We start from the raw sequence: 25,574 nt of genomic DNA, 5'->3' as shown, positions 1-25,574 counted from the left end.
CTGGCTCTTGTGTGACCTAAATGTTTGCCATTTGTCAGCCCAAGCCTGGATATTTTGTTGAACTTGGACACAGATTACTTCCATATCTGAAGATTTGCTGTTGGTTTTGAATATTGTGCAATCATCTGTGAACATCCCCACTTCTGATCTTATAATGGAGGGAAGTTCATTGATGCAACTGACGATGGCTGGGCTTAGGATATTACTTTGAGGAACTACTGCTAAGGTGACTGACCTCCAGTGACCACAGTGATCTTCCTTTGTGCTAGGTATGATTGCAACTAGTGTAGATTTCCCCCTATTCCCATTGACTTCAGTATTGTTAGGGCTCCTTGATGCTGCATGCTGTCTAATGAGACTTTCATGTCAAGAGCAGTTTGAACCAAGGCTATACTGAAGGCAGGAGCTGAGCTGTCTTGGCAAAACCCAAACGCAGCATCAGTGGAGATATTTAAGTGTGACTTGCCTGCACTGTCGATGGCACTTCTATCATCTTGCGTTGTGTAATGACCCCAGCTGATAGTAATACTGGGCAAGTCAGATTTCAGAGTGAAAACTGACTTAGTAGACTGACAATTTAATTTTGCACTTTGTTACTGTGATGGTTGGTCTCTGAACTTTTCGCAAGATACTGCCAATCTACATTTAGCAGAAGAATATTGAAGTTTATTACGCATGAAGAAAAGAAAGTACACAAGCCACTTAGTTTCTAAGAACATTTTGAAATGGTGAAATTACAAATATCAGAAATAAATTCAATCCTTCTACGCTCTACGTCAACGTTACAGATGCTCAAGCCTCAGTGAAGGATTACTATTTTTCCACTTTAAAGTTCCTTGTTCAGTTTTCATGACTGTTTAGTTTGTTTCTGGCTAACTTTTTCACTTGATGCTATCTCTAGCTTGTTTCGACATGAGATGCTGTAATCGTCTCTGATGTGCGATGTGCTTGTCGCAGTACCATTTCAACACACTCAGTATGCAGCCACCCTCAGCTTTAACCCTCATTACATTGGTCCCAAGAATGCAATCCTTCTTGGTTTAGGCTGCAAGAAGACAAAGTGGCTGCACAAAGGCTGTATTTTAGAAGTTAGTTTAATTAACTTCTCCAAACCCAGTACAAAAACAACAAAGACTTTGATTTGTGTGTGCTGATTCTGATGCCAAACTTTAAAAAAACTTCACTAATATTCCAAATTCTTTTCTTGCAGGGCATGAGCTGGCACTAACAAATATTAATTTCTTCCAATTGTGATTTTGGTGCCTGTTGGGACTAGATCTAAGGAAATGGTTTCATATGGTGCAGGATGTTTAATGGGCAATTTCCTCCTTGGGTGTGGAACTCAAACATATCAGAATTCCAAATATTGGGAGATCCTGCTAGTTTATGTCTATCTTTTGTGGTGGGAGTAACAATGACTTTTCTTTTTGCTGCCTTGTTTTTCTACTCATTGTGCATTTGGGGCCCCCCCTCAATTTACTCAGTAATATTGGATCCTTTATTGAGACTCTGCCCATTCCTGGAATGTTTATCAAATGCTTGAACATTTTGAACATTTATAAGATACAATCTTTTATTCATCAGTGAATTTCAGAATTAGCTCTCCAAACCTTTTTGTTATTTTAAAAAGGAATAATCCTTGCCTGTGTGGCAGTGGTCGGAGTCACTGACTTTGATGGGAAAAGTAGACTACTGCTGCATTGCAAGTTCCCTGAATCCATTGTAATCATTTTGCCTTGGTATGTTTAGTCATCATTTAAGTAGGGGCCCTGAAACATCAAATCATAAATTAGTTTAGCGCAAAAGGAAATCATTTCAGAAAGTTCAGAATGGGCTTCTTTGTATTCAATTCAGTCAGTCTCTCTTCCTCACTCTTTCACCATATCCTTGTCATCATTTACATCAGTTATTTGTTCTATTCCCCAATTTTGGGATATTAGTCCATTGGTAGCACCACTAGACCACCATTTTCTCCCCCCAAAACGATTTGGTCTTCAGATTTTTGTCATTTGCAGTATGTAATGCAAATACTTTAGTGTGATTGCACGTGGTGGTTTTGCTTAAAAGTTAAATCAAGATATTTATTCTATATTCAAGGTTAAACCCCAAGAATGTTCACCAGCGTCCAACCGTCGCCTTGTTGTGTGGACCACACGTGAAGGGTGCTCAGGGGATCAGCTGCGGTCGCCACCTTGCCAACCACCAGGTACAGATTATCCTGTTCTTGCCTAACTTTGTGAAGATGCTGGAGTGTATCACCACAGAACTGCAACTCTTTAGCAAGACAGAAGGGAAACAGGTGGCCAGTGTGAAAGGTACGTGATAGCAAGCCTGTATGATTTGGTTTGTTTTTTTGCCCCATTTATTTATTGTGGTACATGAATCTGAGTGTGAAAGTGTACTGAATGCCAGTCAGTCCTTGAACTTGGCTTTTGGAGAAGCCAACATGAAGTGTGCACTAACTGGAGATTGGATTTTCACAGCATGGGATTGTATCTGTTTTATTTCTGCCATTGAAGTAGTCAGGCCCTGGCTAAGTTACTACTTATTTTAATTCTAAACTTTATTTTGATTGTTTGGATGGGTAAATTAAAGCAGGCACAGATTAACATGTAAGATAACTACGAGTACATCCAAGTAGTTTTTGGAGTCTGCTTCTGGCAGCAGCCAAATGGTTGCTTCAAGACCCTTTCGAGGACTTGAGTACACAATCTAGGCTGAAATCCTAGTAGAGTATAAAGGAAGTGCTACATTGTTGAAGGTACCAATCCACAGATGAGGCATTAAATGAAGCCAGTTCCAGTGGTTTATGTGGCAGTATGCAAATAAAATATGGAAGTTCTTCTGGTGTTAAGGAAAATGTTTCTCCCTTGACCATTTTAACAGGCCATTAACCTAATGCCTGTTTGTTGAATTCTGCTGTGTGAAAAATGACTTTTTTGTTTCTTCCCATTTAGCAAATTCCTATGCTTCAAAGTAATTAATGTTCTGATGTGAACTGAAGTTTCTGTAAAATGTTAAACTTTTTGAAAGAATTGCCTACTTCATGTCAACTCCTGTGCCGTTGAATTTTCTGAATTGGTGTCAGTAGCATTCATCGCTAGCCATTTCAAGTTAAATATTACAGTGTAGGTAAAATTTTAACGATTGCAAGTCTCTTTTAGAAATGAAAAGGAAAAAGCTTTTAAACTGGGTTTGTTGTGAAGTATTTTGGTGATTTTTTAAAAATACTCAACTGTAGAAACCAACTCACGAGAACCATTAACAATTGTCTTAAATGTAGGTTGTGTTTGTCCGGAGCATTTATCGATATTTTGAGATCCGTGTGAAATACGACTTATTATAGGCTTACTACTGCTGGTTGGACTAAGCCAAATACAGATGCAATTTTACCCTATGCTCGCTGGTACCGATGGTACACGAGCGGTTTCCAGAGACTATTTGGATAAATTAACGCATTTACTTCACTCCTTGAGAATGCCCTAAATTTGAGCACTCAACAAAGTGTAGCTGCTTTCATCTTGATTTCACTGCACTGTTTCTGTCATCGATTCCTGATTTTTGGGTTTCACCAAAGAAAACTTGATAAATTTCTTCAGGCTAGCCCCTGCTCCCAAATTTACATTCATCATCATCTGTCAGGAGCTGCCTATGCTAGATCAACAGCATGGCAGTATAAAAGATGCATCAAATCTTGCTGATTCTCAATAATCCTCAGGTTAGGATGCTGGGTAGAGGCAATAGGGTACCAAGTCTCAGAGTAAGTGATTATAGTGTTTAAGGTAGGTTGAGGTGGGTAAATGAGAAATCGGGACCAGCAAGGGAAAGTGGGACCTGGATGTCAGGTTAGGGATTGATTGGTTGGATGGTTTGGATAGGGTGTGTAAGGTAAGTATGGGGTCAGTGGAATACTCAGGAATTAGACTGTATCCAACAGTCTAACACTTCCAGAGTAATTTCACCTGAACTCAAGTCTCTGACTTAAATGGAGACTTTTGCAGGATTCCAGGTTTAGTGGAATCGCCAACAGAAGATGGAATTTACCAGTCAATTCCTACGATGCTGCAGGATTTCTATGCGCCACTTGTGATTACGCTGCAATATCGACTGGCAATCAGGAGATCTATGGTGTTATGTCTTTAGCGGGTTAATTAATCAGTGGTTCAAGGTTATAAGACCTAGGATTAAAAGTAGGTAATTCAACCCATTGAGTCTGATCCATTATTCAATAAAATAATTGCTGGCCTGATAATCCTGAACTCCATTTGCCTGCCTTTTCCCCATTAATCCTTGATTTCCTTACTGATTAAAAATCGGTCTCGGCCTTGATTATGCTTAACAACCCAGCCGTGACAGTCCTGTATGATTTTTTAAAAAATTCCACCAATTCACTGCCCTTGTAGAAATTTTTCCTCAACTGTTTTAAACCAGTGTCTCCTTACGGAGATTACGTCCTCTGGTCTTAGATCCTGCCGCAAAGGGAAACAATCTGTCTATATCTACCCCGTCAAGTCCCCTAAGAATCTTGTATTTAAGTAAGATCGCCTTTCATTTCTCTGTACTCAAATGCAGACCCGACCTCTTCTGATCAGACAGTTCCTCCATAGCCAGGCTGAACCTAATGAGCCTCTGAACTAGATTGTCCCAGTCTATCCCTCCTTAAATAAGGGATCCAAAACTGTTCAGTGTTCCAGGTGTACTGTAACTGGTGCCTTGTGTAGATTTGGCAAGACCTCTTCATGTTTATACTGGATTTCCTTTGAAATTCCCTGTTACCTTCTGAACTTGGATGCTAGCTTTTTATGTATGCAAATCCCTTGGTGTTGTAGCTTTCTGCAGTCTTTTCTCCATTTCAATAATCACCTGCTCTATTCTTCCTGCCCAAGTGAAAAACTTCATTTTCCTACATTATATATAATCTGCCAAGTTTTTGTATAACCTTTTGCATATCCTTCTGTCAACTTTGTCATCCTCACCACTTGCCTTCCCACTTACTTACTTTCTGTTATCCACAAACTTGGTTATAAGTACATTCACTTCTCTCATCCAAGTTATTAATAGATATTGTAAATAATAATCTCAGAACTGATCCATTGGTTCAGGTTGGCAATATGAACTGTGCTGTCGTTCTAAGAACGATAACTTTTGACACGAAGGTTGTTGGTCGCTTACATTATTGATCTCTTTTGGATTACACTGAAACCGATCTAGGACAGTCCAAACCTGTTTCAACATTGCTCTTCATTAAGTATCTGTTTTAGGTCTGTGCATAATTCCCTATTTGCTCTATGGGCAGTTTACTGATCAACTGACATTTTCCTTTTCTCTCCTGGTGTTTCCTTGCAGTTTCTTCTCCGACTACCATCACCACCATCCCCTTCACCGCTCCCAGAAGTAGGGACCCTGTTTGATTCCTTTCTTCTCCCTCCCTCATCGTAATGCGGAGACACTGTCACTTGCATATCTTTGTACTATTCTAGCCCGGTGTCCTCTTTCCTCCATGTTTTAAAAAAACTTCTCATTTGCACCATTGATGATTTTTCACCTTGCCATAAATAGCATTTGTTAATGTGATTTGAGCCCAGAGGAGAAAAACCATTTCCATTTGTCATTTAGTATTTTTATGCATTTCCTTTGAAAAGTTGCTTTGCTAAAAGTTCTGCAACATTTATAATTGGTTAAAATTATGATTAAAGTTTTGGAAGTCTTTTATGTCCAAGTCACAAAGCCAAGTCATGCCCTTGGTTCCTAAAAGAATTGCACCTCCGGTTGAAGGTCATTAGGAAATGGCTCTCAAAAGAATGCAATCAGGGTACGATGGCCACGTCATGTTCCAGCTTGGATTCTGGGAGAGGAGAATATGTTGGCTCCGAGCAAATGCAGCTTCATTCAACCACAGTCTCAAAACTGCTCACGCCTGAGGGCTCTTAAACGCTATTTCATTCTCACGCTAAGATCTCAAAAGCATTGCAACCCTCAATCAGTAGATGTTAATCAGAAACATTAATCTTGCCTTTGGCGCAGTTTTTTTTTGCCCACCTGTTGCGAATGCTTACAGCTTGGCACATATTTAGATTCCATTTCTGATTGACACCGGTATATACCCCAAGGCATGGATACAGTTCTTAGAAATGGGAAGGGAATTTTATGATGAGGAACGCCATCTCTTGAACTTTATTAATCATCCCTTCAATGTTACAACTCTTATCATTTTAAGTTTCTTAATGAATTGCAAGCTGTGTGTGACTTTCAACTGTGTTTAAATTGGAACTTGTTATGTTCTGAGACAGTTGCCAGTTGAAACTCGGTTATACCCTTTGCAGAGAAGAATGAAAGAAAATTAGACATATCACGCCTGCTCCGACATTCCAGGTGCCCCAAAGTGCTTCCTAGCCAAAGTAACTGCTTTTAAAATGTTTCTATTGTATTATAGCGAAACCTGAAAGCCAGTTTGCACATACCAATGTCCTTTAAATAGCAATATGATAAAGGACCTATTAAACTGCTTTGCTGTTCTTTAGATAATGCTGTGAGATTTTATACATTTACCTAAATAGGCAGAGGACTCTGTGGTTTGATATCTAAAGTGGAAGACTGCACCTCTGACACTGGGGCTCCCTCATACTGCAACACATTGTAGTCTAGATTGTTTATATGATTCTGTGCACTGTATCTATTATGTAACAGGGAGGCGAATAGAGTGATGATGCCCTGGTGGTACTGCTACATCTTGCTACCAAACCCAAGTTTACCTTGGTACTAGAGATTTGGCTTGCCTGTTCATCCAGCACCTGCCAACTTGGTTGGGATTTCCCACTTTCCACTTTTTACCAAATATTGTGAAGCAGATCACAGCATTAAATTTTAGACTTGACGCAAGGTGGTATTTGTATTTGAAATTATTTCCCACCTCTTTCTTGAGTAACCTTTTTTCCTTTTTCTTGCTAAACTTCCAGACTTGCCAGATACTCCTGTTGACTTGGTGATCAATTGTCTTGACTGTCACGAGAACCCGTTTCTTCGCGAGCAGCCATGGTACAGAGCAGCTGTCGAATGGGCCAACCAGAATAGAGCTCCAGTGTTGAGCATCGACCCGCCTGTGGGTGAATTGGAGCATGTCATTGATGCCAAGTGGTCTCTCGCTGTCGGCCTACCTTTGCCGTTGGGGGAAAGTGCAGGGCGGGTGTATCTCTGTGATATTGGGATACCAAAGAAGGTTTTCCAGGAAGTGGGAATCTCCTATCACTCACCTTTTGGTTGCAAGTTTGTCATACCTTTGCATTGTGCGTAGTGGTGGCTTAGTGCCCGAGAGGAAAACCATGCAGGCCATAGAACAGCTCGGCAAACTGGAGAAGAATATAGAAGTGTTACAAGCCTTAATGTACAGCTGACTTGGATTTCAATAATATAGTTGCAGGAGATTGTTTATGAAGCGGAGCAAGCATCATGTGTCCTGTTGCGACTGGTGCCGTACCATGATCCGCTAAGGGATGACAGTATCAAAGGTTACTACTGGTTTGCATTTTTGCCTTGTCCCTGCGCACACTACTGTGCCTTTGCTGTGAAGGCTGTGCACGGTATTGTCACATTCAAGACATTTTTATAGGCAGGGTTGAAATGGGCACCCACCCATGAATGAGTTTGCTGTGTTTAGTATTCTTACTATTCAACCAGTTTTTTTTTGAAGGGATGGAAACTGCTGAAAGGAACTTTGAAGTAGGAAGATGTTCATTAAGAAGTGCAGTAATTATCACACTTGTGGTTTCCTTCAAATTCTATGCACCGTTTAGGAATGATCACTGGTGGGTTTTTTTTTGCCACGAGCAGATGGCTTAAGACAAGCTTTCAAACCTTGTGGTTTTTATGAAGCTAAAATGTGTTTATTTGTGGTGAAACATGATATTTGTAGAATATCAAAATGCCTATAGTTGTGATCTTTAACATGCACTAACAGCGCCCCCTTGTGCAGCCAAGGCTTAAAATCAGCTCCTGCAGTGAGGCGTTTTGGATGGATGAAAAAGAGCCTTTAGTTATTTCTGCCTTCCTGAACTTAATGGCTGATGAATGCTTGGAGTTCTGACAGTTTCAGTAGTTCCTATTGACACGCTCCACATCCCACTTCACTTCAAAAAAGCATAAATACAAGAGTGTCAATCATTGTATCAGCTCCATTTTGCCAATGATAGGTTCAGATTTCTACTAGATATGATACTGTTTTGAATGGAATGGACTGCCATGTCTTACATTGAGCAAGGTGCATGCCTTATTAATGTTGATTCTTAGATGGGTCCACTGCACTGAATATTTGTCTTATATTGTTAAGTGTCAATTTCTTCAACCTACCAGTTGAAGGAATAGGATAAGTCGGGTTCCTGATTTGTTTGCCAAGCTCATTATTTAAAATAATTTAATGTACCTGCACAACAATTGGGGACCATGAGATCAGTAGACTTTTTTAAATTTTAAAGCCAATAGTGAATTTGGCACTTCCAGCACCTGGGTTTTTGTATTTCTGGCAAAGGCACTGGGTAAAACCTTACTGATAAATACAACTGCTAGGAAGAAGTGAGATTGTGGAAAAGGAATGTCAATATTGCATTGAACGTTCAGCTGAACCTCTGTGGATAAACTTGGAATTGAACTCCAAAAGTTTTTACTTGGATATGCAGCGAGTTGGAGGCAGCTGAATGAATACCCTTTTCCTTGTGCTCCTGATGTGTCTCAGTATTTCTAATTGCTTTTTAATGCATGACTGGCGTAGTGTAGCAAACATATTTTCTGGTATCATAGATAAGCATTTGAAGTACGACCACCAAAGTAGGGTGGGAGTTTTACTTGTGTTATTTTCACTAATGTTTAAAAGAAGTGGTACAGATATCAACTGCCCCAGACCCTCAAGTTTAGTTAGTTATATCGTGTTCCATTCTTTTCTATGACAACACGCAAAGTTGCTATCATTATTTTAGACTTGGCGACCATTTGGTTTTCCAGTGCGACCAGAGTTGGTCCGTGAGAAAATGTCTGAGGTTCCACTTGAATTTTGTATCTGTTCTTGTGTGTATAAATTCTTTGTTCTTCAGCTCCCAGTATTTCATTCCCCATCTTGTTTTTTGCTTGGACAATCTTATTTGATCACTGGAAAGCACGGGAGTTGGAGAAAGGACAGTAATTGTAGAGAACACAGTTTGCTCATTCCCATCCATTGGAGATCAGAAATGCAGTTTCTTGACTGGAGCAGGATCACCTGTGGCCTAAATTCTTTGGAGACAGAAAATCAATGCAGCTTCATTACTGACCTTATTCTGGTAAAGAGAAAATTAGAATGTTTCCTTGAAGATGCTCCTTTAGTCTTCCCTCTGCAGTGTTCTTCATACTTGGTGAGAGTTGATAACAATGCATTTATCACTATTCTCAGAGGCTGATTTGATTTGCAAGTATTTATCTTCAACTGCAATTCAAATCCACTGAAGCCTCTTGAAGCTGCTCCCTGTAGTGCATGACAGATCTTTGTGCTTTAATATTTGCCCAGATTTTTGGTAGAATAAAGACAAATTATTTTTTGTGCAACTGGGAAGAGTGTGGCCACCTACACAATATGATGGTACTTCAAGCCAGTTTAATTCTTTAACGGAATCTACAGCCTTTCATGCTTCCCTCTGCTTTGAGCAACAGTGGTCAGTAAAATATGTTCAGTAGCTTGAATCAAGCCATTGCAACAAATTAAGCTAACTTTATTTTTTTGTTTCCCTGATGTACTTTTGGTTCCATTTTGGAGGAGGGCTGTATTTGCTCAAGTAGTGAATATAGATGACCTGCTTTTGAAGTCAAAGCAATCTGATGCTGGTCATCACTGGACACGGGCTGAGTTAACACAGGACCCTTGCTGTGATCGCTTTGGTAAAACTAATGATTCAGTTGGCTTCAGTGATATTTAGCTCTCCTGTTCAGATCTGATGAAACATCAGCAATATACCCGTTTCTCAGGGCCTCCAATTCTTTGTGACTGCAGTGTTTAGGTTTAATGATTAACATTTGCTTGCTGTTGTGACATTGTTATTTGAGCTCTGAGTTGAACAGTAGAGTTTTCTTTCAGGCCACAGCAGTCTCACCTCTGCAGTCACTGCACAATATTATGACTGCGGTGTTTAAAAGCACAAAACGTTTGTGCGTAATTTTCATTGACAAAAGAATGTAGATAAGCTTTACTTAAAAAGGACGTTTCCACAATTGTATGGAAGTGAATTTATCACTTGTAAAACTGGACACAGACTGAGTGAGAACATACATGCCGGGCTTGCACAAGGCATCAGCATTTGAATATCCGAATCAAACTACCACAATAGTGCTAGAGGTGTGCTTTCAATACAACAAATATATATGGTATTTCTGGAAAGCAGTATCTGCATGTAAGTGTTTTCCCACTCAAACTTTGAGCATTGGCTGTCTTTGCCAAGACTATTTCTTTTTTTTAAGCCAAATAACATGTTTTGTTAAAACTGTTTAATTTTCTCTAGTGATTCCCACAGGCAACAAAAATAGACTCTACGACATGGCGGTGACTATAACCAAACTTCGGGCGCTGATGGAGTGTCAACCTCTGAAAATGTAAGCTAGGTCTGTCACATTATTTCAAGAAGTCCTCCAACAACATTGAGCTCTCAATACCCTGAGCTGATTGTTCATGGCAGACAAGCGGAATCCAAACATCCTGTGCTTTTGTTCCAGGCAGATAGAAAACATGGGCCATTCTCCAATGTATACCACCCTATACTTTTAACTAAGTCTCTGGTTTAATGCCACAGCACTGCATTTCCTTTCTTCCCTGTTCCAGATGAACATAATGGCCCTGTATATGGACAAAATTGTGTTTTTTTTTCCCTTGGACAGGGGTTTTAATAAGTCCCTGTGGTGGAGATCCTTGCAAAAAGAGAGGAAGAACACAAGCCTGGATTAATTTTTGCTTATTTAACAAAATAATAAATCTGGCAAGCAGAACAGAATTTGGGAATCCTCAACCTTTCAGGTCATTTTGTGTTATGACAGCACTGACTTGAGGAGCCAGGAAGTTTTGAAGCGGTAATTTTAGATCTAGAAAGTGAACAAAATAGTTATTTTTAGTGAAATGTATTAGATCAGCAGTACAAGGAAATAACAAACAACTTGAATTATCAGGTGTTTAGTTCTTTGCCTCGCTTTGTTTTTGCACTCAAAATGCATTAACTCCTTCCCACCATCCTATTCAGGAGGGAGTGTCCCCCAAATGATGCCCTGCTATCTGAAATATACAAGAAAGGGTATGTTGCTGAGCAGTGCATCTTCAACGACTACTTAAAAGTGCCATATGGTGTTCTTTTGAATAGCCTCTGTTAATTGCTCATGTTTTACCCTCCACATTTTTTGCTGATTCAGGTGGTTAGGGGGAACCAGGGAAGAAATAAGTTTAGCCTTCTGTTTCTGACTAATTTCTAGTTACCATTCAGTGCAAATTACTGTGGGATGTTGAGTGAGGTCAAGTTTGAATTCTAAATTGGCAGCTGTTTTCTAGCAGGCTCTTGAGGAATGAATGGCTACTTGAGGGACTGCAGAGCCATCTGAAGTGGGTCACCAAGTTGCAATCGTTAGTTTAACCAGAAGTAATGGTGTCTGTATCTTGGTAATAATCCTGGCCTCTTCTGGAACATGAGAGCTTTACAAGTGATTCCACACCTTAATGGTGCAATCGATGTAATTTGGTGGAAAATGCTGCTAGCAGTTGTCTTCAGTGGCCAATAACAGGTGAAACATCTTTTTTTTAAGAAAGGAAAATTAACTTTTTCACTGTGAACATAATTATCAAAATTCATGCTCAGAAGTAGGAAAAAATAGAGAACATAATAGTCAGGTCACTGGAACCCAGCATTTCCCTAGAAGGCCTTGTTTGATCACTACAGCTTACAAAACTTGATTCTTACAGTATTTCAGCATTAATGCTTAATTTTCCTTTTTTTTTTATGTTTACAAATCTTCGACCCACTGTGCATCACCAAAAATTTATTGGTAACAGGAAGTCCAGCTCTTTCCCAGATAATCGCACGTGTGCTCAGTGGAAGTACTCCCATTAATCAAGCTTTGAGGAGTATATTGTGTTACAGCAGTGTTAAATATTGTACTGTGCAGGTACAAGTAATCACCAGTGCTGCTTTTCTCCCCTCTCCCTGCTGCTTTAGTATTGCAGTTGCAATCGCTGATAGCTCTTGGAAAAACAACTGTTAATGTTTGTTCGAAGTTGCTTTTTTAACTGTACACTTAAATAGACTGGTATACTGTGAGGTGGTGATCTTATGATTGAAGTATAATATTTTTCAGTAACAATTCAAAAGCAGGCTTATGTTAGTGGTAGCTGATTTATCGTATTGAAGCCAAAATACTTTGATTCACACGGCATCTCCTGTCTTGTACTTCCTGCACGGTATCCAGTTTATCTGAACACTGGACTTTGAGCACTAGAACTAATGCACATCAACCTTTTACTGTACCAGTTTATTGTATTTGTAAGGTTCTAAGTGATTTGTGACCAAGATGTTTTTGTGGATGTGTTTTTGTTTCGGTGTTGACTGACATTTACAAAAGGTAAATCTGTTGTCTCATGATTTTCGATTCAAATACTGCCGTGTGTTCAGGAAGGTACGTGATTTCTCATTGCTGGAACTAAAGATCTAAATAAAGACAAATTTCTGTTGATTGATCTCCCTGTTTTTGAATGTGATAATGCAATGGATGTCATTCCATGCATAGAAAATTTAGATATTGCAAATAAAATGATGCTTGGTTGCCAGTTACTTTTGCCGTAAAAGTATACATTTTATAAAATCTGCACCGCAAAGTGCAGTTCAGATTTGTTTCTTTCAGTGAAGTACACAAGGTGACTTACTAAATGTTACATGCGTATTTAGTGTACACTTGCTTTTCATGTCAATCGTTATCAGATGCATACAGTCTAACAGATTTCCTCGTGTATGACTTCAGATGTTCTGTTTTGAGTCTTTGTGGTGGCTGCTCCAAGCTTCTACACATTGCTCTGTAATACATGATTGTCCAAAAAAGTCTTTCATTGAGTTGATATTGATTTCTGTGTGCTTCCCTGGAACCATAGGGCACTGTCCCAAATTACAGAGCTCAGATTTAAATGTGTCACAGATGGAATTTGTTTTCTCTTCACGGTTTGTGGTCAGTTTGTTTTGTATGTTGGAAATGTGTGTTATTTTTACCCATGGAATGTGGATCCCAATTCCATTATCTCAGCAGCAAGCTTTCCTACGTTCAAACCAAGGTTATTTATTTTCTCATTCTGAAAATAATGCCAAGTTGCCCACTCAGTTTCTCGCATGTGCATGCAATGATTAATTACAGGTACAAAACAATGGTTAACTTGGTTTCTGGCTTCCCATGTGTGGCCTCTGACAAAGCAGACCTGGGTTTCTATAATGAAGTTAGGTCTTAAAAGTTTAAAGTGGGAATTATAATGCAAAAGGTTCTTAAAAGGCTGAGGGGTTTCCTTTTGTCTAATTTACAGAAGAATGGTTCTCAGGTGAACTTTAACTGGAACAAGTTACATGCTCTGGCAGCCTGTTATACAGCTCACTTCTGGTCCTCAGAAGTGTTTCTGGTATTGGCTTTGGAACTGTAAGCAAACAGCTCATTACTGATTTTTTTTTTTTCCAAAGCAGACAACAGTGGTTCTCATGTGATTTGACAAGTCTAAGTCTAAGTCCTCGTCCAAACAATCACATCCTGTGAGAACAAGGTGCAGGGCTGGATGAACACAGCAGGCCAAGCAGCATCATAGGAGCAGAGAGGCTGACGTTTCGGGCCTAGACCCTTCATCAGAAAAGCCGAGAGAACAAGGTGCAGGGCTGGATGAACACAGCAGGCCAAGCAGCATCATAGGAGCAGAGAGGCTGACGTTTCGGGCCTAGACCCTTCAACAGAAAATCAAATCCTGTGCTGTGGTTTAACATCTTAGCAGTTTGCTCAGCCATCCCAATACGATAGAATAGCAATCAGGCTGTTCACTTCCACTTTGAGTTTTGATCATTTGTTGAACTGTCTTGGCTATATGAATCTCCTGGATGGCTGTGACTGTCAATATTATGAGACACTGTATTGACGATAGATCAAAGATCAAAAATCACACTTTTTACAACAGCCATTTTAACAGCTTGTTTTTGCCCAGGTTTTAACAGCATTGACTGAAAGTTCAAAATATGTCTGCATTGTATAAAGACCACATTCCTTTTCAAATTAAAATATGAAATGTGGACTAAATTGGGAAAAGGACTTTTACGATAAAGGATTCAGGAATTATTGTACTTTTCTAAAGCAAGTTCCTGAAACTCCTTTGCGGGTGTGTTTACCCTGTTGCCTTACAAGCAGTGGAGGAAGGTGTAAGAGGAGACAGCATTCCACCAGTGTGTATACAGAGGGAGATTTGGCTGTCAACTAGTTACTGATTAGTTTCTGGAACTGTGACCAATCGTGCATGCCAAAGGTTATCAGCCTGATGACAGCCCTGGTCCCTGGGTAGCTGAACAGTTGTGAATGATTACAAGAAGAAGACTATGAAAGGGGAGATGGTATATCTATTTCCAGTAAACTATTGAAAGCTAAAGAAGCCAGTTATTTTCTCCCACCAGTTGCTGTGAGCAGTTACTTTTAGCTGGTAAGTCAGAGACATTTTTTTCCGTGCTGTGATTCATTGCAGTCCCACTAATCAATGATGCACTCTTCCAGCCTCAGTCATAGCTATTTTCTAATCGGCCTGTTGAGAGATGTTATAACATACCTCTGGATCAGGTAGGACTTGAGCCCAGGCATCTTGGCTCAGGTAGGAGCACTTCCACAGTACCACAAGAGCCCATTGTCATAGACTTCATCAAACGTGAACTGGTTACTCTGTGCCTCTTGTGAAGTGAAAATAAACCTTGATGAAAAGCTCGGAGAACTGAAGGATCTGAGAAACAAAATGAGCTGTTCATTTTATAAAAATGAAGAGCTTAATGTTACTTAAAGGGATGATGGTGGATAGGCATTAGCAAACATTTAAAAAGCATGAAGCAACTGTAACAATTGTTTTTTTTGCCAGGCAGAAATGAATAAAAACGGGTAAAGTGGACTGACCATGGCTTCTCCAGGAAATTATGGATCATTATTGGATTCAAGGTCGGGCTTACATGTCAACCAAAAAAACAGCCCATCTGAGGGTTGGGGACAGTTTCAGTTTTCAGCAAAGGAGGACAAAGGGAGTGATTAAGTTGGGTGGGGGTTGGTGTTGCGAAAAGTAAGCTTATGGTGGATATTAAAATTAATTTGTAGGCTCTTCTATCGGAATATGGTAAACAAAAATAGAATATGAATGTAGGTCTTTTGGAGTCAGAAATGGGAAGTTATAATGGGGTGCAAAAGGGTAGATCAAATAAATACATTTTGTTTCTGCCTTCACAAAGTAGGACACAATGTCATGAGAGGGAGTGATTGCAGGTAATCAGTATCAGTGGGGAAATGGTCTTGGAAAATTGTGATTCAAGGCTGATAAATCCTCGCGTCTTGATAATCTAATCTATTTAGGGAAGTGGCTTAGAAAAAGGGGATGTGTTGGTGGTATCTTCCATGATTCTGTAGCCTCTAGAACAATTCCTATGGATTGGTGGGTCGCTAATGTAACCCCATTATGATTTGAAAAAGGAAAGAGAAACAGCAAGGATTTATAGACTGGTTGGCCTGATGATGGTGGTCGGGGGAAATGCGAGAGTCCACGATAAAATATTTTGTAGCAGAGCACTTGGAAGACAGTGACAGGAGTGGACAGCATGGATTTACAAAAGGGAAATCATGCTTGACAAAACTACTGAAATTTTTTTTGAGGATGTGACTGGTAGAGTTGATAAGGGGAAACCAGTGGACACAGTTTACATGGGCTTTCAGAAGGCTTTTGATAAATTCCCACGCAAGAGATTAACACACAATTGAAGTGCATGGGATTGGGGGTGGTGCACTGCCATGAAAAGAGAACTGGTTGGCAGACTGGGAGCAAAGAGTAGGAATAAATAGAATCATTTTCTGCATTGGCAGTTTATAAATAGTGAGGTATTGCAGGGATCAGTGCTAAATGTAATATCCAAGTTTGCAGACAGCACAGAGCTGGGTCAGAAAGTGAACTGCAGGGATTCTTTAGAATAATTTGTACAAGTTCAATGAGTGGGCAAATAAATGACATGCTGTATAGTGTGGATAAATGAGAGCTAATCCTCTGTTGTGGATTATTATCTGAATGATAGATTGGGAACGAGGAAAGTGCAGCGAGAGCTAGGTATTTATATGCAGCACTCACTGAAAGTAGGCATGCAGGTGCAGCAAACAGTGAAGGCAGCAAATGATATGTTGGTCGTCTTAGCCAAAGGATTTGAATAAAGGAGCAGGGATGTCTTGCTGCGTACAGGACATTGGTGAGACCACTGCTGGAGTATTGTGTACAATTTTCGTCTCCCTTATCTGAAGAAGGATGCTCTGGCTCTGGAGGCAGAGCAACAAAGGTTTACCAGACTGATTCCTGGAATAGCAGGTCTGACGTATGAGGAGAGACTAGATTGCTTTGGGTCTTATTCAATGGAGTTCAAATGAAGGTTGGGGTCAGGTGGTAGAATCTTCTAGAAACCTATCCAATTCTAAAAGGGTAAATGCAGGAAGGATATCCTCAATGATCGATGAGTCTAGAACCAGGGGTCACAGTCTTAAGGATATGACGCATGCTGTTTAGGACTGAGATGAGGAATTTCTTCACTCAGTGAGTGGTGAGCCTGTGGAATTCTCTGCCACACAAAGCGGTTGAGTCCAACTAATTGAATATTTTCAAGGAGGTAGGTATAGTTTTTATGGCTGAAAGGATCAGAGGGTATTGGGAGGAAGTGTAAACAGGATACAGAGTTGAACGATCAGACATAATATTGAATGGCAGAGCAGGCTTGAAGGATTGAATGGCCTGCTCCTCTACTTTCTGTATTTCTACGTTTAACATATACATTGAATCCTGAACTTATGCTGTTAAACTGTTTCTCTAGTGATTTTCTCCTTTCACAACATTTTTTTTTGGACTTTTGTTTGTCTGTAGCGTTTTGGAGTTTTAACTGATAAGTGTTGACAGCTCTGAGTTTCTAACCAAAAGCAAGCAATTATTTATCGCTAATAAATAATACTACTGGTTATTCAGACATTTGGTCTGAGTTTTGTTCACCCAAATCTATTGGATAGGAATTGGGGACTTTGCATAAATTGAGAACATTTTTAAACTTTTGTGATGACTCTGGAAGTAGCAGATGTTGATTTCCAGTGCACTACCCCAGTCAGGAGTAAGAATTGGATATAACCCTTGACAAAAACACACTGTCTTTGCAAAGCACTCTCCAATTTAATAAAAAACATACAAGCAAGGAAGGCAGGAAGTAAGAAGCTAGTTAAGTTTGCTGCAGTGCTCTGTACCTTCTAAGCATTGTTGTCTCTATCTCTGGAAATTATGCAATTTTTATTTGGAAAGTAAAAAGCTGGAATCCAATTGAATTGAGGAAAAATTTCTTTAACTTATAAAGGCATGGATGAGTTGGACTGAAAGGCCTGTTTCCATGTTGTATGACTATGATTGTATGGCAGTGAGAATTTCGGTGGTTTCCAGAAGTACTAAATCGACAAGATAGTGTTGGTTAGCAATTAAAGTTACTTATAGTATTGATAATTAAGTCCTAAGGTAAAAAAATGTCTGTAATGACTATTTTGAAGAAAGTAGAGAGTTAAAGCATGGTGACTCAGTGGTAAGTATTGTTGCCTCACAGCGCCAGGGATCTGGGTTCAATTCTACTCTTGGCTGACTGTTGGTGTGGTGTTTGCATGTTCTCCCCATGTCTGCATGGATTTCCCCTCAGTCCAAAGATTTGTACGTTTAGATGGATTGGTCATGCTAAATTGTTCATAGTGTTAATGATGTGCAGGTTAGGCGGGTTAGCTATGAGAAGTGCAGGGTTACAGGGTGGTTCTGGGTGGAATGCCCTTCAGAGGGTTGGTGTGGACACGCTGGGCCAATAGGCCTGCTTCCACACTATAGGGATTCTATGATTTCTATGAAACTAGCAGTAGGAGTAATTTTGAGGATTTCTGCCTTAATCCTAACTGATCCAGTGTGTCTTCATAAGCTGGTCCTGCCATCCCAGCAATCAGTCTGGTAAACCTTTGCATTCCCTGCATAGCCAAAGCATCCGTCCTTAGAATGGCTTGCTCATCCCAGGCAGTTTGCAGATGTGGTAGAATAGGCTGGAAAGAATAGATTTCAAAGGGGAACGGTTTATGTGCAAGTGCACCAGCAGGTGGCAGCTGATTTCTTTGTGAGAGAGACATTCTGCCTGTTCTGATCACCTGTCACTGGTCGTCGATGAGAATTGTACCAAACAGCTCTCCCAACACTTGAGCAGAGACAGCTTTTGCTGATTGATCATGATCTATACTTTAATGTGTAAATCTCTCTGCAGGACTGAATTTGAAATGAATGAAGACTGATCGAATATATTTGATCAATTGATCAAATAAATCTGTCTTTTCAGAGTGTAGAGACCAGGACTTAATCAAGTGTTGCATAATACCCATAAGTGTCTTAGGCTTTCATGATGCAGTGGTAGTGTCCCTACCTCTGAGCCAGGAAACCCAGGTTTATGTCCCACCTGCTCCAATGATGTGTAATAATATTTCTGTCCGGTTGATTAAGAAAATACCAAACTAAAGTGTGTGCCCATATTAGAATCAAAAAATAGGTGCAGGACTAGGTCATTCTGCCCTTTGAGCCTGCACCACCATTCAATATGATCATAGCTGACCATACAACTTCAGTATCCCCCTCCCGCTTTCTCTCAAACATCATTCTCTTGTTCAAAAAAGGGAATAGGGATAACCCTGGAAATTACAGGCCAGTTAGTCTTACTTCAAGTGTTGGGCAAATTATTGGAAAGAGATAGGATTTATGATCACTTGGATAGGCACAGTTTGATACGTGATAGTCAGTATGGATTTGTGAGGGGTAGATCATGCCTTACAAACCTTATTGAATTCTTTGAAGAGGTGACCAAACACATGGATGAAGGTAGAGCAGTGGATGTGGTATACATGGATTTAAGTAAGGCATCTGATAAGGTTCCCCATGGTAGGCTCATGCAGAAAGGAAGGAGGCATGGGATAGGGGGAAATGTGGCAGATTGGATTCAGAATTGACTGACCCTTAAAAGACAAAGGGTGGTAGTGGACGGAAAATATTCAACATGGTGCTCAGTTATGAGTGTTGTACCACAAGGATCTGTTCTGGGTCCTCTTTGTGATTTCTGTAAATAATTTGGATGCTGGAGTGGAAGGGTGGATTAGTAAGTTCGCAGACAATACAAAGGTGGGTTGAGTTGTGGATAGTGCAGAGGGCTATTCTAGGTTACAAAAGGACATTGATAGGATGCAGAGCTGGGCTGAGAAGTGGCAGATGGAGTTTAACCCTGAAAAGTGAGGTGATTCATTTTGGAAAGACAAATTTGAAAGCAGAATACAGGATTAACGGAAAGATTCTTGGTAGTGTGGAGGAGCAGAGGGATCTTGGGGTTCAAGTCCACAGTTCCCTGAAAGCTGCCACCCAGGTGGATAGAGTTGTTAAGAAGGCATATGGCGTGTTAGCTTTCATTAATAGAGGGATCGAGTTCAAGAGCCGTGAAGTTATGCTCCAGCTATACAAAACCCTGGTTCGGCCGCAGCTGGAGTACTGACCAGTTCTGGTCGCCTCAATACAGGAAAGATGTGGAAGTGTTGGAAAAGGTGCAGAGGAGATTTATCAGCATGTTGCCTGGAATGGAGGGAAGGTCTTATGAGGAAAGCTTGAGAGAGCTAGGGCTTTCCTCTTTAGAATGATGAAGGATGAGAGGTAACTTGATAGAGGTGTACAACATGATCAGAGGTATAGAGTGGACAGCCAGAGACTTTTTCCTACAGTGGAGGTAGCTATTACGAGGGGGCAGAGTGTTAAAGTGAGTGGAGGTAGATATCGGGGAGACGTCAGAGGTAGGTTCTTTCCTCGGAGTGGTCGGGACGTGGAATGCATTGCCGGAGAGGGTAGTAGAGTTGGCCTCATTAGGGGCATTTAAGTGGCTACTGATAGGCACATGGATGATGGTATAAAGTAGGGGTGGGGGTTAGATAGACCTTGGGTTTAGGGTAAAAGTTCGGCACAACATCGTGCCGAAGGGCCTGTACTGTGCTGTACTGTTCAATGTTCTCCATATCCCTTGATCCCCTTAGCTGCAAGGGCCACATCCAGCTTCCTCTTGAATATATCTGATGAACCAGCCCTAACAGCTTCCTTTTGGGAGGAAACTCCACAGGTTCACAACTCTTGAGTAAAGAAATTTTTCCTCATCTCAGCCCTGATTGGCTTACCCCTTATGTTTAGACCGTGACGCCTCATTCTGGACTTCTCCAACATCGGGAACATTCTTCCTGCATCTAGCCTGTCCAGTCCCATCAGGATCTTGTTTCTGAGATCCCTGCTTGTTCTTCTACATTCCAGCAAGTACAGGCCTAGTCGATCCAGTCTTTCCTCATATGTTGGTCCTCCCATCCCGGAATCGGTCTGGTGAACATTTGATGCACTGCCTCGAGCAAGAATATCCTTCCTTGGATTAGGAGACCAAAACTGCCTCACCGAGGCCCTGTATAACTGCAGCGAAGCATCCCTATTCCAACACTCAAATCCTCTCGCTATGAAGGCCAGCATGCCATTAGCTTTCCTCACCACCTGCAGGTCCACCTTCAGCGATTATTCCACTATGGCACCCAGGTCTTGTTGCACCTCATGTTTTCCTAAACTGCCACCATTCAGATAATAACCTGCCTTCCTGTTTTTGCGACCAAAGTGGATAACCTCACATTTATCCAGACTATATTAGAAGTATTTGCTCTCTCAACCAGTCCACCCAAGTCACCCTACAACCTTTTAGCATCCTCCCCACAGCACACACCGCCACCTAGCTTCGCATTATCATCTGCAAATTTGGAGATATTGAATGCAATTCCTTTGTCCAAATCATTAATGTACACTGTGAACAGCTGGGGTCCCAGCACTGAACCAGGCGGTACTCCACTCGTCACTGCCTGCCACTCTGAAATGGACCCATTTATTCCAACTCTCTGCTTCCTGTCTGCCAGCCAGTTCTCTAACCACGTCAATGCATAATCTCTGCTACCATGAACTAATTTTCCTTATATTCTGATGCAATCATCTGTGGGATCCTGACCAGTGAGTAATAGTTTTAGGAATTTTGGAGACAGGGTAGGAATGTGGTGCAGAGGGAAGAAATACTTTTTTCTTGTTTTTCTTTTGCTTATAGTTTGGAAGATTTTTTTTTGTAACACAATAAATTGAATCCCAGGATCAGGGACCCACAAAAGAATGACATCATAGGTAAACCATTAAATTAATTGGTGATAGCTGCCAATTTGATTATCCATTATAGGTTACTTTCAGATTGAAGATAACTATGGGAAATTTTTACAGGTTACAGACTGGAAAATATATGGCTTTTTTTAAAAAAAAAGATCAAATTAAGAACTAAATAATTAAAACAGAGATGCCAAGCCAGGTGATGTTTTGTAACTGCACAATGTGGGAGCTGGTGCACCCATTGTGGTTCATAGTGATCACATCTGGAGCAAGCGCTGGTTTCTTACAGAACTCTGACTCAGAGTTGGGGAGCTTTGACCATGCGACATGCGACACTGGTCCAGGAGGCAGTCACATCCCTCCTATTAACTACCTCGAATTTCATCAGTGGTCAGAGTCAGGAGGGTGTGACAGTGAAATGAGGCAGGTAGTGCTGAAGGAGCCTTGGCCTTTGAGCTTGTCTATTGCTCCTTGTCTGGGTGAGAATGGGGGCTGTAAGGAGGTTGAGCAAATTGACCGTAACATCATGGTACAGAGAGCCATTGAAGAAAGGAGAGAAAGGAAATGAAGGGTCTAGGCCTGAAACGTCAGCCTCTCTGCTCCTATGATGCTGCTTGACCTGCTGTGTTCATCCAGCCCTGCACCTTGTTGTCTTGAAAGGAGAAATGTGATTGGGGATAGTATAGTCAGGGGAACAGACACTATTCCCTGTGACCAGGATCGAGTGTCCCAAAGGTTGTGTTACCTGCCTGGTGCCTGGGTTCAGGATATCTCATCTAGGCTGCAGAGGAACTTGGAGTGGGAGGGGAAAGATGTAGTAGTTGTGGCCCATGTGGGTACCAATAAAATCAGTAGAAAGAGGAAAGAGGTTCTGCTGAGGGAATATGAGCAGCTAAAAACCAAAACCAAACGGATGATAATCTCCAAATTACTACCTGAACCATGAGCAAATTGGCACAGGGTCAAGAAGATTAAAGAGGTAAATGCATGGCTCAAAGATTGGAGTGGGAGAGTGGGATAGTCTCCACCCGAATCCTGCTGGGACCAGACTGTTCGTGGATCGCATAACTTTGATTTCTTTTTCTCTTTCTTTTTCTTCGTCTTCTGACATTATGGGGAAGCCGGAGTAGTGCCAATGGGGTTAATAGGTTTACCGGTGCCCGAAGCGAGGTCTTCGGGGGGCGGGGGGTGGGGGGGACTCTCCTGATCTTCAGCTGCAGCACTGCTCAGTGGGTCATTTGCTGTGGTGGTGGCAGTGCCTGGTGCGAGGACTCCTGGTTGCGGTAGGCCTAAAGTGTGGCCTCGGTGCTTTGGTGGTGCCCAATGCTGAAACTCTTGGCAGCAGGTCCCTCCGTTAGAGGCAGTAAACCTGAGGTGGAGGAACTCCTTGAGGCCCAGGTCTCTGCAAGGTGTCCCTGCCGTGTTTGAAGACCCTCTGTACAAATAAAGAAACTCTGTTTATGTAATTTATTTTTATTCTTTTTGTAACTCAAAGTAGTGTTGGGTTGTGGCAACAAAACACTTTTCACAGTATTTTTCTTAATTTATATGTGACAATAACCCTGTGGATAAGGATTTAAATTAAAAAGTGAGGCGAGAGTGGGGATGAGTTTGGTTGCTTAGGAAAACATTAAAGGGGGAGAGCTCAGCCAGAGGTTATTCAAGTTTCTGAAACAAATAATAGGACAGAGAGTACGGAAAGGGTCAGCTTCAGGAACAGCACGTGAGGGGACAGAGGGCAGACAATGCAGGACTGAGGATGTTGTACTTAAATGCATGTGGTATATAAAACGAGCTACAGCAAACTTTGTTTTAAGCAGCACCTTATGAACCGGCCTTCTCGCTAAACCAGCAAAAATTATACACCTGAAATGCTGGAAGTTTGCTGTATTACCATGATCTCTGCGATGTCCGAGTAGTCAGCTGAGGGTTACAATGAGAAGGCTCTCTGCCAGTAAGTTTTATTTAAGGCAAAGTTGCATGATTATTTGTGATTTATGCTGTGAATAAAGTATAACAGTGATTTGTATTCCCCCTGCATTAGGTTTTTATTACTTAGTGTGTGTTTTTACATTTGATTCTATGGACCTCTTGATTAACTGCACACTCCTGGTCCCATAGATGCCAGTTAATTTTTTTTTAAAAGTTCTTATAAATGAGCTTGTAGTACTGATTGAAATTGGCAGGTATGATGTTGTGGGTATAACAGACAAGGGGATCAGGGCTGGGAACTAAATATCCAAAAATACACAACCTATTGAAAGGATGGACAGAGTGGCCTTGTTAGTAAATTAAATTTAATTGTTTTGCGAGAGTCCCAAGGTGCAGAATGTGTGTGGGTAGACTTGAGGAACTGCAAAGGAAAAAAATGTGGTTTTCCTTTCAAAGGAAAGGATGTGGAGAAGAAAATAAATCAGGAGATAGAAAAGGCATGTTAGAAAGACACTTTTGCAATCATCGTGGGGCACTTCAATATGCAGGTGGACTGGGAAAATCAGATTGGTAGCAGATCTCAAGAAATTCAAAATCCATGAAATTCTTTTTGGAGCAGCTTGTGGTGGACCCCTCTCGGGACCACTCAGTTCTGGATTTGATGTGTAATGAGGCTGACTGGATTAGAGATCTTCAAGTGTAGGAATCCCTAGGGGGCAGTGACAGTAGTATGATAGAATTCACCCTGCAGTTTGGGAGGGAGAAGCTGGAATCAGATGTTACAATATTACAATTAAGTAAGGGTAAAACCCCATTGACCTACAGGAGAAATTTGAGAGTATAAGGTGGAGGGGAGTTTTCAGACCAAGAGGGTTTAGCTCACCACAAACTTTTCCCTTCACAGAGTGATGAGATGATGAATGCGAGTATGAAATAATACGAACAGCTGATGGCAACTCTGTCCGGGTCATCATGTGCTGTTAGTGATTTCAGATTGTTCCACTCAATCTGTGTCAGCTGTGATTCACTGAGTGAGACTGCTCATAATACATTATCATCTATTCCCTACATTGTGGAAGTAGGCCATTCGTCCTATCACCTCCGCACCGATCCTCCCAAGAGCATCGCACCCAGACCCACCATCCCTCCCCGAGCGTCGGTTTGGACTCGATGGGCCGAATGGCTTGCTTCCACACTGTAGGGATTCTATGACATACACAGCTGAGGATCTGATCACCATCCCGTGAGCGTGTGGGAGCCTGCCGTTTCCTACAGTGATTCAGCGGCTGTCAGGTGATTTTTCTTTTTGGTGGGGGGGGAGGTGGTGGTGAGTGCGTGTCTTGAAAGGCGCTAGACAAATGCAACTGTTCATTTGATTTGATTCAAAGTGGAATTCCCGCGGTTCCCCGCGCCGCCTGGGCTGGGCACGCAGGCGCAGTCTGCCTGAAATCTAAGGACATTGGATACATTGTAACTGAAAGTGGCTGTTTCCAGGTGGATACATTGTAGCCAGATTCCAGTGAAAGTATCCAGCCGCTGGGATACATTGTAACTGAATGGGAAGGGAGTGTTGTAACATCCTCCGAAAACTTGCTACAAGGCAACCTGGGGGTGGGAAGAGAGTTTGCTGGTCACTATTGCCTGTGTGTTTCTGGTTACTGTGGATGCAGGAGGCGGGGTATTTCAAAGTGACAACAGAAGAATGATTTGTGACACTTCCAGCCAGCTTTTGTAGCGTGCCAGGCCATTGGGGCACTCTATCTCCTGCTGATCCCTCCCATTTTTGCTGCATGTGATTTGTGGAACATCCCCGGCCTGGCTCCCGGGCACTCTGTGTAACTGACAAATGGTTGATTTCACTGTCAGCCGGAGGGGCCGGCACCACAGGACAGGGGTAAACGGGATCCGGCAGAGCCACGGGCTATTGCAGTCTCCACCCCTCACCCTGTCTGACCTGGACAGCGGTTTGGAAGCACTGAACAGGACCCGAAGATCTCCGCTCCGATTTCAGGTATTTACGTAAAGAAAAAAATGTTCTGTGCCCAACAGAAGGAAGTTATCACTGCAAGTGACTTTGTGTAAGTGGCGCTGTCTGGAACTAAGCCAAGAATGGACCATACATCTTTAAGTCCAAAACCTTGTGTATGGCACTCTGGGA

The 25,574-nt window shown here is 41.4% G+C and overlaps 2 protein-coding genes across 3 annotated transcripts in view; both read left to right on the top strand.

Moving 5' to 3' along the window:
* Window positions 1-12,720, top strand: part of edc3 (enhancer of mRNA decapping 3 homolog (S. cerevisiae)) — an 89,860-nt gene extending 77,140 nt beyond the window's left edge. For both annotated transcript variants that reach the window (XM_048617000.1, XM_020532209.2), the window contains exons 6-7: window positions 2,098-2,315; window positions 6,957-12,720. In XM_048617000.1, coding sequence (XP_048472957.1) covers window positions 2,098-2,315; window positions 6,957-7,291 — 553 coding nt within the window. In that variant the 3' untranslated portion in view covers window positions 7,292-12,720. The remainder of the gene's footprint in view (window positions 1-2,097; window positions 2,316-6,956) is intronic.
* The window catches only part of LOC125487078 (myosin-10-like), a 46,735-nt gene continuing 31,446 nt past the window's right edge, over window positions 10,286-25,574 (top strand). Inside the window, exons 1-3 of the mRNA XM_048617044.1 lie at window positions 10,286-10,406; window positions 10,515-10,605; window positions 25,283-25,427. Coding sequence (XP_048473001.1) covers window positions 10,286-10,406; window positions 10,515-10,605; window positions 25,283-25,427 — 357 coding nt within the window. The remainder of the gene's footprint in view (window positions 10,407-10,514; window positions 10,606-25,282; window positions 25,428-25,574) is intronic.

The sequence above is a fragment of the Rhincodon typus genome, chromosome 36 (assembly GCF_021869965.1).
Source record: "Rhincodon typus isolate 14 chromosome 36, sRhiTyp1.1, whole genome shotgun sequence".
NCBI classification, from domain to species: domain Eukaryota; kingdom Metazoa; phylum Chordata; class Chondrichthyes; order Orectolobiformes; family Rhincodontidae; genus Rhincodon; species Rhincodon typus.
Note: the sequence above shows the minus strand (reverse complement) of the source record. Positions and strands in the feature narration are given on the sequence as shown.